Source organism: Citrus clementina, unplaced genomic scaffold, assembly GCF_000493195.1.
Source record: "Citrus clementina cultivar Clemenules unplaced genomic scaffold, Citrus_clementina_v1.0 scaffold_9, whole genome shotgun sequence".
In the NCBI taxonomy this organism is placed as follows: Eukaryota; Viridiplantae; Streptophyta; class Magnoliopsida; order Sapindales; family Rutaceae; genus Citrus; species Citrus x clementina.
Window position 1 is genome coordinate 28,829,251 of NW_006261964.1, and position 20,263 is coordinate 28,849,513.

Consider the following 20,263-nt stretch of genomic DNA (forward strand, 5'->3'; position numbering starts at 1 on the left):
AATGCACGTGGTTCCTTAGTGAACCAGCGATTTATGGAGCATTTAAAATTTACCAGAAAATTTAAAAAACAATTGTATTTATGTGACCAGATCCGAAGTCTCCTCTTGACCAAATAAAATCTTATTGCTTTCAGCAACCGACTTTTCTCTAAAAGTCTTTCCATTAATTATTTTATTCATTAAATGCCGCCAAAATTAGACTAGCTTTAACCTTACTTGGACTGGAATTCGGCAATTAGAAAGTGATTCCCCAACTTTAGTATAAATTTGTGTTTAAAAATTATGGATATTGGACATGGTCCTTTAGGATACTCTTTTAGGCACCGAGTTACCTTTTTTTTTTTCTTGTAATATTAATAAATTATGTTATTAATCAATCCAAAATTTTAAATAAAAATTTTCTCGGAATTTTCTCCGTGACAGGATAATTCAAATATGTGAACTACATTAAATTTTTATTGCGATTCGTTTGACAATATCATATCTTTCCAAGCTCATTCTTAATCAAAATTTTCTAAATTGTTGAACTTTCCAAAGAAAAGGTTTTTTTTTTCTTTTTTTCTTTTTTCCTTCTAACAATAACATTATTAGAAAATAGAAATTACAAAATTTCTTTCTTTTTCGGGAAAAGACAAAAACCCTGAAAATATTTCAAACGCTATGTTCTCTTCTGGTTATTTCAATCAACCGTCCACCTACTCTACCTATCTCAAATGACTAAATTACCCCTCAAATCATACCCCGATTTTTCAACCAGCATATGAATGTTGAATAAAGGCATTAATATTCAATCAACCGTTACGCTATTTTTTTTTTTTAACTCCAAAAATATGCAAATTCGTCACAATCGGAAAGGTCCACCTACCCCTACCAGGGGCAATCAAGTAATTCGAAATGGATGATGACATATAAACATAAACCCTTGAATATTTTTTTTTTTAGAGAGTTTAGTTTTTTCATAAACTTTTCAAAGAAATAATAGTTAGTTAATTAATTTTTGAGAAATTATCACTGCACTATCTCGGTTTTATCTTACACTCATTCAACCACCACAAAACTCTAATTTGTACTCTACACTACTTTTTTTTAAAAATTTGTATGAATTAATCACTTTTGCATTAACATCGTTGAATAATTAAAATAAAATGATAATTTTATCCCTAAATAAATTAAAAGACCATTTTATTTTATAAAAGCTTTGAAAAATAAAAAAATTATAAATATAAATATATCCCTAAATTTAATAAAAAAATAAATCTCAAATAGAGGTGCTCAATTGATTTTTATTAAATTTAGATTTTGCAAAATTTTAATAATTATTTTTATTAAAATTATAATTTTGCAAAATTTTATTAAAATAACTGAATTTATTTATAAAAAATTAAATCCCAAAATCTTAATAATTTAGGGGCTTTTTATTAAATCCCAAAATTTTGTAGTTATTTTTATAATTATAATTTTTTATTAAAAATAAAAATTATAATTTTCAGATTTATTTTTAATGAAATTTATGGTATTTTTATGATTATATTTTTTTTATTTTTAACGCTTTTATAAAATAAAGTGGTCTTTTAAATTATTTAGGAGTAAAATTGATATTTCGTTTAAATTATTTAACGGTGTTAGTGACAAAATAGCTAATTAATACAAATTTAAAAAGAAAGGTGGTGCAAAGATTATGTTAAAATTTTGTGGTGGTTGGATGAACGTAAGGCAAAATCGAAGTGGTGCAATGATAATTTCCCTTAATTTTTTTAATAACTCTTTTAACGAACTTTTTCATCATGTTTTGCTTAAAAAAAAGAAAAAGAAAAAAAACGTAGCAACAAGGAAGGAAGGGACCCTTGAAAAGTATCTGCAAAGTATTCTCTTCTTTATGATTCTATTAAAAATCAGGATCAATGTGTTATTACCCTAATTAGAAATATCGTTAAAATGATAAATAAAATAAATCAATTATTAATGGATTTTGTTACCTTACATAATAAGATAATAAATATAAGTAAATAACAAGCATTAAATTTTAATTTAACGGCTGTAAAAATATAAAATAACAGTAATAAAAGATGTGGAAAAGTGAAAATGCTTGCAAGTCTACAATGTTTATTACCTTATCATAATTAGGGATGGCAAAAATCCCCACGGGGACGGGTACCCTCAGGGATTTTCCCAATTCGGGGAGGGTATGAGAATAATTTCATACCCAATTTCTTATTCGGGGAGGAGACGGGAAAATTTTTTTACCCAATTTCTTATTTAGGGAGGGGACGGGGATGAGGTGGAATCCCCATCCCCTACCCATTTCCCCATTTTAATTTTTAATTTTATTTTAATTTTTTAAAATTACTAGTAAATAAATAATAAAATTTAAATTATAAAATTATAAATATTGGTAAAAATAAAAAATATCAAAATATTTATATTATTAAACTTTTAGGCCTAATTAACTAATTAAAGTCCTAAATTTTTATTTAGGACATTAAAAAGACTGAGTAGATTCTATTAGCCAAATATTTTTTTATAATTTTAATATTCTTTAAATATTTTAAATTTAAATCTATTTTTTATTTATTTTTTCGATGTTATAATTGCCCACAGCGAATCACAATTTTAATATCTAATCTAATCTAATCTAATATTTGCTTTTGATTTGCTCCGATTTAACTATTGTATTGTAAAGGGAATAGTCCACATTTATAAAGTGCCCACGCCACCATTGAAAAAGTTAATTTTGAATATAAATTCGATTTTATTTGTAACAATTTTGTATTAAACTATTAATTTGTTCATGATAGTTTGTAAAAGAAGTTTGTATTCCTTGTATGTTGCGTTACTTAATAATTTAATGTATGTGACTTTTGTAATAGATATTAATGTAAGATATATTTCGAACGTTACTTTTATTTAAATTTTTTATTTTAATATGATTAACTCAAAATTGAAAAAAAATGTATTAGTTATTCGGGGATCGGGGACCCTCGGGGATCCCCTGTTATTATTCGAGGAGGGGATGAGAATTTTCTCAAGTAATTCTGACGGGAACGGGGAGGGGACGGGGACATACGCAAAATATCGGGGATGAATACGGGGAGATCGATCCCCTCCCCTCCCCTCCCCATTGCCATCCCTAATCAATCATAATGGTATGCGCTCTTTTGCGAAATCTTTCATATTTAAAAATAAATAAATAAACAAGAGATAAGAGAGAGAAATATAAAGCATGTAAAGAAAAAAATATATTAAAATTAAGGTCAAAGAATATTTTAAAATTTAAGTTAAAAGTTTTGTTATAATTAATATCAAACGATCTAAAAATAAAAATATAATGTGAAAAAATAGTATTCAATATTCTCGAATCATGAAAAGTTAGTGTAATTATTTGACTAATTATATCTTTAAAATTGTCTTATGTGTTTAATTGTCGATCATACAGTGAGTAAAGTTAGTTGGTTCTTAAATTTCAATATCATTAATATTGTGGAATAATGTGACCAAAGTCTTTTTTATTTTGTATCATAAATGTTGAAATTTTTTTACTATTTGACCATAGGACGGCTGTGAAGTAATTACCATTACAATAATGGGGTCTAGCTATGGTGCAACTGTGGTATTATACTACAGCTGCACCTAATCATTAAATTCAGCTATAATACATGTGTGCAGCTAAATTTAATGACTAGGTGCAGCTGTGTTATGGTACCACAGTTGCACCATAATTTTGTCCAAAATAATGTTATATAATATTATGACAAAAGTTTATGTTAAAATGTTTTTTTTTTTTTTTGATAGGGACATAGAGACATCGAGTGTTAAAATTGTAGGTTAAAACTAGTTAAAGCAGCCCATTTCCGAAAATAAATACACAGCGAGACTTTAACAGTAGCAACAATTTTCCGCCAATTTAAGACCAAACCCCTACAGACTCTGAGTGGATAATACCAAAGGGGACCGGGGAAAAAAAAAATCTTGACCTCCGTGATGGCTCTGCAACTATGGGAGACTCTAAAGGAGGCGATAACAGCGTACACGGGGCTCTCCCCGGCGGCGTTTTTTACAGTTGTTGCGTTGCTGTGGGCCATATACTATGTTCTGTCGGGAATGTTTGGTTCGTCCGATAATCATCATCAGCAGAGATCGAGGGAGTACGAGGAACAGATGGAGCCTCTGCCACCGCCTGTTCAGCTAGGCGAGATTACCGAGGAGGAGCTCAAACAGTACGATGGCTCCGATTCCAAAAAGCCCCTTCTCATGGCCATCAAGAGCCAGATCTACGATGTCTCTCAGAGCAGGTATATTTTTGTGGGTTTTTTTTTTTTTTGGCGTTTCCTTTTGTGGGTCAACGCTGATTTTGGTGTTTGCTTTTGCAAGTTAAGTAAAGTTTAGCTTTTGAGATTTTTCAGAAGTAAAAAAATTTATTTTTCTTTTGATGGGAGATCAAGATTAATTTGCCTCATCTGTTATCAACCCAAGAATTTGATTATAATTTTATTAATCTTATAGATATGTTTCGAACTGCTTAATTTTGACCGTATAGTGGCTAAAGTTAACGAATTCGCACTTTTGCAGTACTTGTGGATTAAAAGTCCAGTACCATGCCTTGTATCTTGTTCCACACAATTCGACACAAGCGAGTTGCTTTTCTCGAACTGCATCATGTAGCTCAAATAGGTCTTTCAATGAAGAAGCCCGTCTGGCTTCAAACATTTAAAGTGTGATATTCAATCTAATGATCTATCAACTTTTTGCAGGATGTTTTATGGACCTGGTGGGCCATATGCGTTGTTTGCTGGAAAGGATGCTAGCAGGGCCCTTGCCAAGATGTCTTTTGAGGAAAAAGATTTAACTGGTGATATCTCTGGTCTTGGTCCATTTGAGTTGGAGGCATTGCAGGACTGGGAGTATAAGTTCATGAGCAAGTATGTTAAGGTTGGATCTATCAAGTCGACAGTTCCAGTAACAGATGGAGCCTCCTCTGGTGAATCCACTGAGCCTAAAGAAGGAGTTGTTGATACACCTGCAGAAAGTAAAGGAGTTGTTGATACACCTGCAGAAACTAAAGAAGTAGATATCGCTAAGCCTGCTGAATATGGTCCGTCAGAAACTGCAGCCGCTGGACCTGAGGCAACCCCATCTTCTGATGATACTAAGAAGGAGTAAGCCGAACCCCATCTGTTGATGATGCTGAGGAGTAGAATTTAATCATAAGGCAAACCCCATCTGTTTGGCTGCGTGTATTTGTGAATTTTTTCACATATTAGTAAGTTTACATTGTTAGTCTAGGAAACTTCTATCGCAGACTTGTTTTTTAATGCTTAATTTTGTCGAAAAATAAAACCGGGCAAATCATACTTTGGGAATTCATAATGGAACTATGTAGTTTCTGTTGGGAAGTTTGGCTTGATATCGCTCAGATACTCTCCTCTTGTTCTAGTAGAATATGCAATATGTAAGGACCCCTTTTTTGTATTGCTTCTAGGCCATGAAAATGGATGGTGTGCTTCTGGTTACTAATTCAGTTTGCATTGTCTATCCTTATCCGTTGTGATACCAGGCTTTCAACTTCTTCATGCCTCGGAAAATTTTTAATATTTAGATTCCCAGATAATCCGCTTACTAACATTTGTTCATATCAAAAGGTTCATAAAATTTCATGTGAATTGTTGCGCATGGATCTTTAATGCAGCCACTCTAGGGCTTTGATTCTTCTTGCGTGAATTGAATTGACAATGTTTCAAGTAATGTAAGGGAGCGAGCAGCAACAATAGCAAAGGCAAAGCGGCACAAAGAAAGTAATCAGTTCAAGTCATATTTGTTAAAAATGGGGCAAGTAACCAAAACTCGAGCTATCTTCTGGAATTTGCGCGCATATGATACGATCTTCGGTTACTGAATTCCCAAAGTTTCGTAAACAACTGGAACTTGGTCATAATAGGAAAGCGAAGCGTAAAGGATGTAAGATTTAAAATAATAAAGTGAATAAATTAAAAAATAAAAATAAAAAGATGTCGTTTTCGGTTACGTATCTGGTTAAACGACGTCGGATGGTAGGCGGATCTCGGTAGTAAATAAAAGAAAGTATTCGGGTAATTTCAAATTCATTTTCCTCGACTTTCCCTCTTGGAAGGAGAGAAAAGATCACTCTTTTCCTTTCCCTCAAAACAAACAGAAATGGGAGTGAAGAATCTGTGGGATATTCTAGAATCATGCAAGAAAACACTTCCACTTCACCATCTCCAGTAAGTCCTTAATTTCTAACTCAATTCATTCTCTCTCTCTCTTTCCCAAAATTCATTTTGATTTGCATAATTTGTAATTTAAAAAAATTAAAATTGGAAAGGAACAAGAGGGTATGCATAGATCTGTCGTGCTGGATAGTGCAACTTCAAAACGTGAACAAATCTTATAGGCCGCAAACGGACAAGCTCTTTCTGAGGGGTCTCTTTCACCGCCTCAGAGCTCTCATTGCTTTGAATTGCGGCCTCATCTTCGTTTCCGGTATTTTTCATTTCTTTGTTTATTTCTTATTAGAGGTCTTTTTGTTCTTCCGCAATTTGATATTAATATTAAAATCATAACTTACTTACAGTTTCTTTTCAGTGCTTTGAAATAGCCTTAATTGATAGATTGAATTGAATTCCAAATATATGGAAATGGTTTTTGATATTAAAAAGCCTTTTTTGGGGGGGGGGGGGGGGGGATGAGCACATGATAAGTGCTTTTCTAACAAGCACTTTTCGGGCAACAATTGATGAAAAGCTATCTTCACTATTCAAGTGCTTTATTGAGAAGCTTAAGTGAGTTTACACTATGCATTCTTACATGTAATTTTAAGCGCTTTCTAAAAATGTGCGTGCTTCCTACAATTGCATTTAATTCTTGATCCAGTTATTTAGTAGGATGGCACATTGCTTGTTATATGTTGAATCAAAACACACTGAAAGTCTGATACATCTTTGTTTGTGTTAGATGGATCGATACCTGCCATCAAATTATCCACTTACAGACGGCGTTTAAATTCAGGATCAGAGGTAGAAAGCTTTTTAGAGTTTAATCAAACTTTTTTCTGTATGAAAAAGGATTATTTGTACTCTGACCAACTTGTATTGATTGATGAAAGACAGGTTACTCAGGATGACAAGAACTTGGATAAGATGTCATCTTTAAGAAGAAATATGGGATCTGAGTTCTCTTGCATGATTAAAGAGGCAAAAGCGCTTGGATTATCATTAGGCGTTCCTTGCTTGGAAGGGTAATTGTATTAGGATTTTAATTTTCGCTCATTTGATAGAATGTAAATTCCAAAGCTGAGACTACTACATCATTTTGTCAAAATATAAGAGTACTGAGTTGGATTAACCAAAACCATACTACTATCAGAAAAAAATTTATAGATATAAGTTTTGGAGCAATGTTTGATTATGTAACCGTGAACTATACATCTACACAATCAAATTTCTGAAATAAATTTTTTTAATAATTCTGGTATAGAAATGACAATTTTCACACTTTTTTCGGTCTTAATTTTCCTCATTTTGTTAGTTTTTATATTTCTTTTGTCTTTACTTTTTGTTAATTTTTTATAGTGAATGAAAAGCAAAATAACTCCAGTTAGAGACAATGGTTTTAACTTCACAGAATTAGGATCAAAAAGATTTAGGAGTGACAAAACCATGACCAATTTAATAAGAATATTTTACTGAAATTTTTCTTTCCTTATTTTATTGCTCGTGAGATAACCTTGGTCTTATTCTCACTTTTCTAATTTTTCCAAACTCAGGGTTGAGGAAGCTGAAGCACAGTGTGCATTGTTAAACCTAGAATCATTATGTGTAAGTAGGACGTCTCTCTATCTTTCTTTATTTCTACTTTTTCCATTTTTTTTTTCAAATTACAAGGTAAGTTTGGATTATTTGATTTTAGTTTGAAAGTTACAAGTTACGAACACATGCCATTGTCTTAGTAAATATTTGATGTTGTTAACTATTGTCAGGATGGATGTTTCTCATCAGATTCAGATATATTTCTTTTTGGTGCAAGGACAGTGTACAGAGACATTTGGCTTGGTAAGTAGATGGCGGATTAGGAGTTGTTTACTAGTCACTTAATCAGTACCAATATTGCTGACCATTTTCGAAGGAATTAGGTGAGAGAGGCTATGTTGTTTGTTATGAAATGGATGATATAGAGAGAAAACTTGGGTTTGGAAGGAACTCATTGGTAAGTTTCTATGTTTCTTGAGCTACTACTAGAACGTATCACTTCAACTTTTTACCATTTTCTTAAACATCTTTTCTAGAAGAAGTATGTGCAGGAAGGGATGAATTCTTATCTTTTTACTATGTTGTTTATTCATCTTATGCCTGCATTTTCCACTTTATTTTGTGGTCTTCAGATTACTCTAGCACTACTTCTTGGCAGTGATTATTCTCAGGGAGTTCGTGGTCTGGGTCCGGTATGCTTCTATTCTCTATTGCTTTTAAGCTCGCATTGATTACTTTTTTCTTCATTACAAATGGCTGTCACATAAGAATAGTAAGAATAATGCATATGTTGTGGCAAATTTTCCCTGGCTATAGGAGTCAGCATGCCAGATTGTTAAATCTGTTGGAGATAATGTTGTTCTTCAACGAATAGCATCAGAGGGGCTATCTTTTGTCAAGAGGGCCAAAAATTCAAAGAAAGAGGGATGGTCTTTCAAGTGCAATAACAAGGAAGAGTCTTTGAATCAAGAGATCAATGTAAATGGTGAAAGAAAAAACCTTCTGTGCCCACATCTTACTATCATGTTTTGCATCTAGCTCAATAGCTCTATTTAGTTGTGTTTCAGAGCATTCTGAAGTAATTGTGAGTTCACATGACGGAATTGGTCATGAGCTAAAATTAGCATGTTGGAGGACTAGACTTTAGCTTAGTATCTTGAAGCAGACAAATAAATGCTTATTAAATTTTGAGATTTATAATAAAAAAAATTTCTACATCCCAATTTGTCCAAGTATTCAGAAATTAGGGATGATTCATTTCACCCAAGAAACAGTGAACTGGACATCATTAGTTCGTTCTTCAGTTGAAAATGATTACTTGGTTATTTTCTGTAATTTGTTTTAATTTTTTTCCTTCAATAAACTTTAAACCTAAGTATTACAAATTGGAATTTGTAAAATGTCCAACTTGAGGGGATTTCCATCAAGGTATTTGAAAGGTAAAAGCTGGTTCTTCATAAGAATAACTGATTGACATTCTCAAATGGAAAAAGATGCTGCTTATTAACTTTCTCCGAAATACTTGATGGTCATGATAGGAACTGATCATTCTTTACAAAGGGAGACTCCGTTTTCACAAGTGATTGATGCATATTCAAACCCAAAGTGCTACTCAGCAGACTCTGAGGCTGTCCACAGGTAAAATTAGTCACAATTCTGTACTAAAACCCCCATTCCCATCTCTTGCTCTTTCACATACACAGATGAATGAGTGTGCACAGGTGGTAAGATTGGTGCTGTTGTATTGTTTCTTTCTAGGCTTTCTACAGCAGGCTGAACTGTTATTTGCCTACGAAGACTTTTCTTTTAATAAATTTATACAAGTGCAACCTGCAGCAATTTTTTGTCATGAATGTCTACTCTTTATCTTGTCAGGGTTCTTGCTCAACATCTATTTCAGCACGCCAGACTTCACCAAGTATGTGCACAGTTCTTTCAGTGGCCTCCTGAAAAGACAGGTGATTTTTAGTGTAAAACAGGTGATTTTTTAGTTTACACTAGAGAGAGACACTTTCTGCGTCAGACATGTTTATTGCATCTTCATGCTCACATTTGTGAGTTGCAAGAATATTATGAAAGCTTGTCATTTGGACTTTGAGCATGTCAGTCAAGTCCGCTTAAGATTCTAATGTGAGAAGGAGAGTTTATTTCTGATATGAGCACTTCAAAACAGTTTTTTTTTTTTTTTTTAACATGCATGTGAGTTTGGATTTTTTTCTTTTCATCGAAATCAAGTTTTTTTCATATCTTTTAATTTCTCAAATTCCTTAAATTGTACGGTTAACTGTTTGAATTCAAGTGAAAAATCTTGGTGGGAGATCTTTAAATTGAGGGAACACTTGCTCAGAAAAAGTTCCGGCATTTTTCCATGCTCTTTTTAACTTATTTTTTTATTATTTGCTCAGATGAGTATATCCTTCCTAAAATTGCTGAAAGAGATTTACGTCGATTTGCCAATTTGCGGGCAAATACATTAGCGCTAGGGGTTGATCTTCCGCTACAGAAGGTACCAGTTAAGTGCCCTATAACAGGAATTATTAAGTCCAGAAAACTTCAAGGGAAAGAATGCTTTGAGGTCTCATGGGAAGAATCATATGGACTTAAATCTTCTGTGGTTCCAGCAGATCTAATAGAAAGGTAATCTGTCCTTGTTATGTTAGATTGGTATTTCAATATCAGACATATAATAAGTTGCTAGTTTTGTCGTCTTCATTATAGTTTGAATTGTTTTTCAGTATGCTGTGTGTTAAGAATCTTATGTCAATGCTGTGGTTCCCCACCCCCCTTATTTACTTGTAGCGCTTGTCCTGAAAAAATTGTGGAGTTTGAGGAGAGAAGGGCTCTTAGACAACCAAAGAAATCAAAACCCAAATCTTCTGCTGCTGAAATTGATCAGAAACTCCAAGCTTTGATGCTTGACATTGAATCAGAAAACAGCACATCAAGTAATGCATCCTTTTCGTCAAGAGTAGTGATGTCAGAAGACTGGACTGCTGCTACTGAAATTGATTTGACAAGGCGGCAAGACCTGTTGCTTGATGCAGAATCAAAAAGCAATGCCAACATGTCTTGCTATCCTACTGGTTCGACTGCTGCCAAAGCTGAGATCATTGACCTTGTGAGCCCTTCACCAGTGCAGTGCCGAAATGTTTCCAGAATTAGAGAAATGAGTGATCAGCCTATTAACACAATAGAATTAAGTGATTCAGAAACTGAAAAGTCACCTGAGCTTGAGAGGAAGGCAAGAGCGCTTAGAATGTTCATTGCCAGCATTAGAGATGACATTTCTTAATCGCTCATGAAGTTAGAATTATCTGGAAGAATTTTTATTTATAATTCGGGCTTGTGATATCCTAATGAATGTGTATGTGCGTTTGGCCAGCCCAGGTTTGATCTGCCTTTTCAAGTTCATTACTTGGTTCAAATCCTTGGAATTTTGTGCCGAACACATTGCTTCTCAAAGGATAGATTACAAAAGCATACAATAATAATAATATGATGAGGGAAAATGTGTACAACTCCGAGGAAACCGAATGGGAAAATTCCACTTCTTTTTACATTGCTCCCTGGGCATCATCATAGCTTACGGCTCATTTTGATTGCCGGGTTCCGTGTACATGCCAACCGATGACAATTTGCTAGTAACTATACAAGGTTGTCGCATTCACTTTATATAAGGAACTTTTACGCGACAAAATATCTGAAAAACTGAAGACTATTTGAGCTGAGTCGCCATTAGAGAAACGTCCTCAGCAGAATACATTGTGATCTGCTTCATCTTAACCGACTTTTATCTGGAAAAGCAGAAGATTGAAAGAATTCTCAGATCAGTCAGCGATTGATCATAGATAATCAGGTGACAACAGGGTGACTACCTTCTCAAACCTCAAAAACATTTAATAAAAATAAGATACTACTACGAAAGAATGAAAGGAGCAAAAACAAAATTGAATAACACTTAAGAGGAAAAAAATAAGTAATACTCATCACATACACCGTACCTGATTATTAGTTCCTTTGCAATACTTCTAGCATGCTTCAAAAACTGGAAGCTTTTTGCAGGGTTATCGTCATGTGTTGCAAATTTCAAGTTTAGAAACAAGTCCCTGTAAGAGCTAATCAAATCTTCAGAAGCCTCTACCCTTCCTAAGTAGAAACTTTCAGGTGATACGGGCATATTTTCTTGCGCTTCCTGTTCTTGATCACTAAGTTTTACTAATAGGTCCCTTTTTGCTGATCTGTTCTGGACTCTGCTGCTTACTTCAGCTTCCAGTTTTGCAGCTATGACAGTGGCTCGACTAATACAGGACGGAGGTAGCTGCAATGAGATGGTGCACAATCAACTTAAACAAAAAGAGCCAACTTCATAAAAAAGGTGAACAATACATCTCAATTATGAAACTCTATCTCAAAGATCCAAAAAGTTAAAGATTCCCTAATTGGCCAGATTAATTATGAAACCTGAATTCTGGAGCCCAATTGACAAGCTATGTCAACAAAGGGAATTTTCTCTCTCCTATTATCCCCTTTCCTTTCCTTTCAGGCAAAACACTATGAATTTCCCTCTCTGTGTTTTGCATCACGTAACTTAATAGAAACTCAGTTTATTGCAAGCTTGTTTTCTTCCAGAATATATAATCACTTAGACCAACAAAAGGCTGGAGAGAGTCTGAGAATTACCTGTGCAAGCTGAGCAACCTTAAACCCGAAACTACTCTCTGAGACACCTGGCACAACCTTATAAAGATAGGTGACATCTTGATCAGATTTTGAGTCCATTGGGCCCATAACCTTGTGTGAGGTCAAATATGAAACGTGGTATGTCCCCACAGAGCCAGTAAACTTGGTCTTTATGTCAGCAATCTTAGGGTAGTGAGTAACAAATAGAACCATGCATTTTTTATGCTCTAGAAGATAATCCAATGTGGCATAAGCAATCGCTACTCCATCATGTGTACTTGTGCCTCTTCCAAGTTCATCAACAATAACCAGTGACTGAGCTGTGCAATTGCGGAGTATATAAGAAGCCTCATTTAGTTCCTCTAGAAAGGTGCTTCTCCCTTGTTGGATACTATCAGAAGCACCCATCCGAGTGTAGATGCCATCCAGCACATGCAGTTCCGCTGATGATGCTGGTACAAAGGAACCAACCTAGAGGTATCAGAAAGTATCAATAAAGCAATGACCAGAAGGCACTGATTTTATTAATGAGAAGAAATAAAGAACCATCATTAGTAGGAGAAGACAATTGGTACAAAATTCATCTGTTTCAGTGCATAACTAAAAATCATGCACAAGTGTACTCAGAATAATGTACCAATCAATAACACCAGAAGAACGAAAAACTGGCTTAGCATTAGAAAAACCAAAAATCAACCAACTCAGCATTGTCACGAAGTATGGAGCATATAAGAGAGCCAATGAACAAGAATACAACCTCAACACCAGGTTTAGGAGTGGAAGAGAGAGAGAAAGCCAAGAACTGACTGAAGTGAAATAATATCCTAGAAAATGAATATGACCAACAACTGAGTGAGTGAAATAGAACCAAGAACTAACTGAGGTTAAATAACATCCCAGAAGATGAATATGACCAACAACTGACTGAGTGAAATAAGATCCTAGAAGATAAACATGAACAACAATTTGAATGAACTCTGAAGTGAAATGATATCCTAGAAGATGCAGTCTTATCATTTAGCATAATGAGGAAAGCAATGAACCAGTTATTTTCACATTGACCCATTATAATAAATACTACTTACTATCCTACTAGATATCTTCAAAAGGTAACATCTTTAGATGCACAGTATGGCATTCATGAGCTTATGGCCTCATATTCACCGCATAAAACAAACATATGTTTAAAATAGCTATTCAACTACCTGAGCCATAATACCAATGAGAGCAACTTGACGAATATAGCAACTCTTTCCACCCATGTTAGGTCCAGTAATAATCTGACAATACTCTCTCTCAGCGTGCAAGTTTGTATCGTTCGGGACAAAATTATCTAGTAATATGGTGTCCAGGACCTGGTCAAAACTAGTAAACATTAATTTACAAAAAAAAAAAATGCAAAAAATGAACACCTTAGCAACGAACAAACCTGAGGAGAACGCTAAGTAAAAGCAATAATGAACTTAGTACTTGTATTACTCAACCATATAATAAGAGCAACTCAGAACAACCAGAGGCAACTAATGAACTACCAAACAAACGAAACTGATACAACTACTAGAGCCCGCATCACAGGAAGGAAGAAAAACATAATCTTATTTACATCACTCTATACTCTTTGCACACCAAATTTTTTTTTTTGAAAGAATCTGCAATATCTATGATAATGATGAAAAACTTCCAAATCTTTCTTCTCACAAGTGCATAAAATTATAGCACAAGGGAAAAATATTCTTCTCTAATCCATTCTTTCTCACACCCAGAAACCAGGGAACAACCAAAGGAGCAGATGAGCCCCTGCTGGGCTTTCCATATATGAAAATTGTGTACAAGGAACAATAAAGATGGATGACAGGTTAGGAACTTGATTAATTGTATACTTTTACTAATATATATTGAAATCAATACTTTTTGTCCATACACTCCCTCAAAATGCTGTAAGTAATGAGTGTAGTTAAATCTGGTAAGCATCATATACATACTGGGTGACGACCCGAACAGATATGTATCTGAACAGGCTCATGGTCATCCACAAATACTGGTCGAACAAAATTCTGCAACAAACAACAGAAAGAATTATATAATATCAATTTGGTTGCAAGGTGAAGCATGAATTTTACATAATTAACATCCCAAGATTACCTTATTTCTTGAAAGAGTGGCAAGCGCATGCAAGCAGTCCAAAGCAGCTAGTGCTTGCACTGCAGCTTGGAACTCAGCATAGTATCCGCCAAATTCCTTAAGGAAGCTATCCCAAGCAGCTCGACAGACAATGGTGAGTTCTTCATTGGCCAGCGCTAATTGGTCTAAAGCAGTCAATACTTCTGGTGAATGATATCGGATCGTCTTTTTGGTACTGTTTACCTTAGCCCAGTTAAGAGGCACCTTGAAATTTGCAGGTAACTGCAGTCAAAGTTACACTGGTTCAGGTGTAAGGATCAAATGATGAACTTCCAAAAGAAAAGAATAATAAACAATTTGGCAGCATCTTGTTGAGATAAAGGTCCACGAAGTATGACCACATCAAATCAGAGAGACACAAAGAAGGGAGCATGAAAGGACACAATGAAGAGAATAACATCTACTGCGATCACTATCTAAATTCAATTCAAGATTTAGAAAGTAGCAAGTCCATTCTTGAAGGTACATGCCAGTAAATTAAGTGACAAATGAACGGGTGGGTGGGTGTGTTTTTTTAAGCAGGATACAAAAAGAAGAACACATTGGAGGGTTGACATATAGCCCGCAGCTGGAAAGATTAGATTCTTTTAAAATAAACCTAAAAGTAATCAACTGACCAACCTCTATCAGATGTGTTATTCCAGAAACACTCATAAACTCCAAATTTCGCATGCCAAGCTGTTTGCGACACATATTAATCAAAGAATCTAATTCCTCCTTGGCTGATTGAACAGCTTTCCTGGCTCTAGCAACCTGTATGCCAAAAACCCTATCAACCAGGTTTCTAAGAATTATAATGTTTAGGCAAATTCAACCGCCAAAAAGAAGTACAAACCTCTGAGAACTGGCCATTAGAGATGATCATTAAGTTCAACAGATCCCCTTGATCAGCCGCTTCTTTATTTACTGTAGACAACAATTTAGCGGCTTTGCCAATTACAGCAGGAGAAGAAGCTGTCAGAATCAACCTTTTCAACAGAGCAGAATGCAAAGTCTTTGATGTCACTTTCTCTCTATATTCTCCATCAATGTGAAGCTGCTGAAGTTGTTTTCCAGCATATAAAATAGCTTGCATGACTGCAATGAACTGCACAACCAATCATTTAAAATCTATCAGCAGATACCGTGCAGAAAGTCATATAGATATGTCCGTACATATATAACAATGAAACTCATAAACACTATATTGAAACTCAACAGGAGTGGCTGGGCAGGTTTAACATTCTGTAATGAACACACCCAGAAAATATTAGCAGAAAAAATAACAGAAATACTTCATAACTTCATAAGCATAGGCTCACATTTTAGTGCCCAAGGAAAGAAAAATGTTACCTCAGATGGAGTAGCAGTGCGGTGGAAGATTCTCGTTATTCCACGTTGAATATCTGGTGATCTTCCCAAAGATGTCAGAACTGAAGAAAGAATATAATAGAACTGAGGTTCTACAATTGTTACATCAGAATTTTTCTCATCATGCTGACCAACACTCTCTGAAGTTCTATAAGATCCCATGGACTCTGCAATCTCAGAGACAGCATCAAGACGAGCAGATATCAAATTTCTATCACATAAAGGGTGAGTCACCTGTATCATGCAATGAAACTCATATATCATTATGGAAAAGCAGCAAGCAGTATAAATCAAAATAGGTTTATCTCATACCCAACGTCTTAGAAGCCTTGAACCATAAATAGTAAGAGTATGATTCATGATATGCAGCAAGGTGCCATACTCAGACCCATTTGAATTATTCCTTAAAACCTGAACGCAATAGCATGTCTATCAGGTTTAAAATTGGCTGAGAGAAACTGGTTTACTGGAAAGAAACAAAATAAAAAGTAAAAAAATTCAGCATAATACGTGAACAAAGTACACTACCTCCAATTGTTGAAGCGTATTGGCTGAGAGGGTCATTTCCATACTGCCTGATAAAGACCGAAACGAAGCTCCAAGGCACATAATTCTCTCCAATCCAAATTGTTTGAGATGACGAATTGTTAATGCCAATGCTTGGACAGCCAAATCTGGCATGTTCATAATTCCCTTCAATGCCAACAAATTATATTAGGGGAATGAAAAGCACAAATAATAGAGTCAGGTTGAGTAATCAGCATCACAACTGACAAAAATAAATGGCTTACTAGAAAGCAGATGTCAGCTTAGTAGCATTTATCATTTAAACAAATGGCATCGCCATTTAGCAATTAAAGTGGATACATAAGCATCAGCCGTTCGCTAAAATTAAACCAGTACTGAAAACAACCATTTGCATTAAAATCTTGCTCCATGCATAAAAGAAAACCTCAGTGCTCAAACATCAAACCTCAATTGCAGATCTATGATTTCCCTGCTCTGGCACATCCATGTTTTGGTCTTCATTATTTGATAGAGTGTCTTCACCCATGTTCTCATATAATGACATCACTTCAGCAAGTGCACCACCACCAATAAAGCAATCCCGCGAGGCACATTCCACACGAACATTTGAAGCAGGTCCAGCATAGGCCAGAAGCATCTGATATTAGAAAAGTTCCACGAGGTCAGTGAGGCAATTTGAGGGCTGAAACAATAAGTATTAATTTGTTCAAACAAGCACAAAAAATTATAATTCTAGATTTTGGACTAACAAGTCTTAGAGACATGAACTCCAGACATGGTTACCATTCTCAAATGAGGAGACATATTTTTTCTTTTAGAAAGTAAAATGACGAATTACATGGATCTACTGCCATCATGATAAAGCCATCTCTTAAAGGTTGAGAACAAAGTTTCTCTTTCAACACCAGTTTTCCTTACTCCACAACCACTACTCTCACATATATGGGGAAAAAAAAAATACCACCTTGCACGATGATTAAAAACTAAATTGTTTTCCTAAATTACAGTACGAGGCTCACACGCACACTCATGCATGCACACAAAATATATTGATGCTTGTATGAGTTCCAAATAGTAATATATTTTAGAGTTTAACTAAAAGTCTAAAACAACAACCTTCTCAGTCTGTTTAGAAAGTGGTTGACCAAGAAGCAGTTCAGCAGGAGACAAGCTAAGAAGCACAGCCTCAAGCCCACTCCTCAAAAACCCATCATTGAACTCCCCATAAACAACATCACCAGTCGATATCTCCACCGCAACAACCCCAAGTCTCACATCAAACCCATCACCAAAAACCCCATTCCGAATTTTCCCAACATTACCATCATCATCGACAACACAAACCAAATAATTACTCTCACCCCCACACCCATCTTCACCCCCACCCACATCCTCGGCTGCCTCCAGTGTCGCCTTCGTGTACAACGCCGACAACCCTCTACCAAACGGGCCCGCCTTACCCGGCCCGTGGGCCTTAATAGCCGCAGTCTCGGTCTGCTTAACAACCCCAACTTTAAACCCAGCATTAACCAATCTCCTCACATGGACATTCAGTCGAAAAGTGGGTATGCTTGCCGTCATGAAGTTATGATCCAGGTGGGCATAAATCCCTAGCACTTTGGCCGCCATTTCCGCGTCCTCCCCGAAAAACCGGAACTTGTAACCGACTTCGATCATGAGGAGAACATCAGGGTACTTGGTTTTTAATTCAACCACTTGTTGTTCTAAAGGGGTGTACTTTTTGTTGTGGGTGGTTTGTGATGAGGGTGTGGGAATGGGATTGAGAGTGTGGGGGGAGAGTTTGGGCTTTTTGGGAGTTTTTGGGGGGAAGAGAGACGAAACGACTTTCCGTTTTGCCGGGGAGAATGAGACGGTAGCTGCGATTTTGGGAGGCGGGGTTTGTTGTGGTGGCGGCAGTGGTGGCGGCGGTGATGAAGCAGACGAAGAGGCCGTTGTTTGATTGGATTTGGGAGCAAAGAAGCGGGAAATTACTTGCTGTTTTTGCTTTCCCATTGAGATTGATTTCTTGTCTTGTGTTGGGGTAAAAAATGTTTTTATACGGGGATTTGGATTTGGCGCGCTTTCACTTCTGTCAGCTGGGAGGGTGTGGCGTCGGATTTTTTTTTTTTATAATTATATTAACTAATGCGAGCCGAGCATTCAACCTTGAACTTTTTTTAAAAAAAATTTTCACTCTAATATTATAATTAGACTATTATAATTTATGTTCCATAATATTACTATTAATATTTACAAATCAAATTATTATTGAGACTAATTTACATCGAAGCTTAAACTTAATACTTAAGATTTAGTAACTCTACTCTTTATTAGTACGGTTACACTTTGGCTTCACATATATTTTAGAACTTGAAAAGTTGGAACTTAGATGAAAGAGCTCATGCGATTAACTATTTACAAACTGCAATAACATATTAAAAAGTTGGTAGGTACTACTTATGGTAGGCGAAATATGCAGGTTCAAATTTTTCTAGATCTCATCACTTGAAGTCTGTTCATTTATACAATTTGAAATTTACTTATAAAGATCATCAATCAATTATATTTTATTATGGTTTATTACTTATTTATCAATACCTAGTATTAGATGGTTTCTTTATTATTATTTTAGAGTATGTTGTAATCCAATGAACAATATTAGTGAATATGGATAAATTTAGAATGGTATTTTGAGCCCAAAAATGAACGACACATAGACAATTACAAGGGTAAAATTAGTATAATATTTGGACCAATATAAAAATACTAGAAGTCTGGAATTTACTACATTAGATGGGTTTAGAAATCAAGGGTCAATGTTAGACACTTCAAGATATCTGCGAGAAAAAATAAACCTAATATAAAAAGAATATTCTTGACCATTTTACTTAAATATGACACATAACACTAAAAACATTATATTCTTTCAACCTAAGGATAACATCTAGCTCTAATTCTTATGCACTCTCCTTACCACTAGTCTCCACTATATAAATATTTTACTCGCCTATATTAGGGCATGCCAGCATATCATTGCCTCTTCTTCTCTTTTTTGTTCTATCTATCTTTTAGATTGTCAACCACTTCAGCACTTCTTAATTTTTTAAGGCCATTTTTATTCTCTACCTTCATAATCTTCTCCAACATATTATCATTCTCTGTATCTTTATTCACCATATTTATTTTATCAACAGCAAATATTTGTACATATTATGTTATTCATCTTTTATAATATAAAATCTTATATAAAATCTCAGTTATATATTGGTGATGATTTACTTTTGTCGATGTAGGTCAAAAGCAGAATCACGTAAATATTGTGTGTTATGTATAGTTATGTTTATTTTGTTATATTTTTAATTTAAGGTCAAGATTGTGTTTTACACATGAGCTTATCTGGGCTACCCTAGTTATACCAAGTATTCTGTGAGACCACCTAAGTTGTTCCTCGAGTACATCCGAACTGCACCTAAACGTATATTAGCACCCCCCCTATATCAACTCTTATAGGCCTTTACTAAGCTCTCCTTATTTTTCCTTGTATGACCATCTCAACTCATTTTGTCTATTACTTTAGTTCATTAGTAGCTAAATTACTTGCCTTAAAAAAAAAAAAACCCCTTAAACCCAAACTTAGCATAGTCTCCCCTCAAATATAAATTTATTTGTTTGAATTATATTTGAGCTAGATCTAGAGAGAACCACTCAATTGGTTCGAATTCAATCCTAGCGGAAATTTGGTAAAACAATTAGTATATTATAGC

General features: G+C 34.9%; 3 protein-coding genes across 5 annotated transcripts; 2 read left to right on the forward strand and 1 right to left on the reverse strand.

Moving 5' to 3' along the window:
- The first annotated feature begins 3,845 nt into the window (after positions 1–3,845).
- LOC18033464 (membrane steroid-binding protein 2) lies at positions 3,846–5,515 on the forward strand. The gene is made up of 2 exons (XM_006421836.2): positions 3,846–4,289; positions 4,749–5,515. Exons 1-2 carry the CDS (start codon positions 3,979–3,981, stop codon positions 5,155–5,157), a joined length of 720 nt encoding a protein of 239 aa, XP_006421899.1. The 5' UTR covers positions 3,846–3,978; the 3' UTR covers positions 5,158–5,515.
- A 594-nt stretch (positions 5,516–6,109) lies between these two features.
- LOC18031905 (flap endonuclease GEN-like 2) lies at positions 6,110–11,536 on the forward strand. Of its 3 annotated transcripts, XM_006421837.2 has the most exons (13): positions 6,110–6,236; positions 6,338–6,495; positions 6,967–7,028; positions 7,122–7,249; positions 7,778–7,829; positions 7,991–8,063; positions 8,144–8,217; positions 8,393–8,452; positions 8,577–8,745; positions 9,299–9,398; positions 9,636–9,718; positions 10,166–10,397; positions 10,560–11,305. In XM_006421837.2, the coding sequence occupies exons 1-13, from the start codon at positions 6,169–6,171 to the stop codon at positions 11,050–11,052; spliced, it is 1,752 nt and encodes a 583-aa protein (XP_006421900.1). In that variant the 5' UTR covers positions 6,110–6,168; the 3' UTR covers positions 11,053–11,305. The 3 variants fall into 3 exon arrangements, with proteins under 3 accessions (XP_006421900.1, XP_024036562.1, XP_024036556.1); XM_024180794.1 differs by lacking the exon at positions 6,110–6,236 and having other exon boundaries at positions 6,479–6,495; positions 7,118–7,249; positions 10,560–11,533; XM_024180788.1 differs by lacking the exons at positions 6,110–6,236; positions 6,338–6,495 and adding an exon at positions 6,703–6,794 and having other exon boundaries at positions 10,560–11,536.
- LOC18031801 (DNA mismatch repair protein MSH3) lies at positions 11,500–18,589 on the reverse strand. The gene is made up of 13 exons (XM_024180781.1): positions 17,616–18,589; positions 16,945–17,136; positions 16,500–16,664; positions 16,284–16,382; positions 15,954–16,205; positions 15,457–15,708; positions 15,243–15,374; positions 14,583–14,843; positions 14,423–14,494; positions 13,646–13,795; positions 12,441–12,911; positions 11,762–12,078; positions 11,500–11,554 (listed from the first exon to the last, which is right to left on the reverse strand). The coding sequence occupies exons 1-13, from the start codon at positions 18,510–18,512 to the stop codon at positions 11,551–11,553; spliced, it is 3,264 nt and encodes a 1,087-aa protein (XP_024036549.1). The 5' UTR covers positions 18,513–18,589; the 3' UTR covers positions 11,500–11,550.
- Between the last annotated feature and the right edge of the window lie 1,674 nt (positions 18,590–20,263).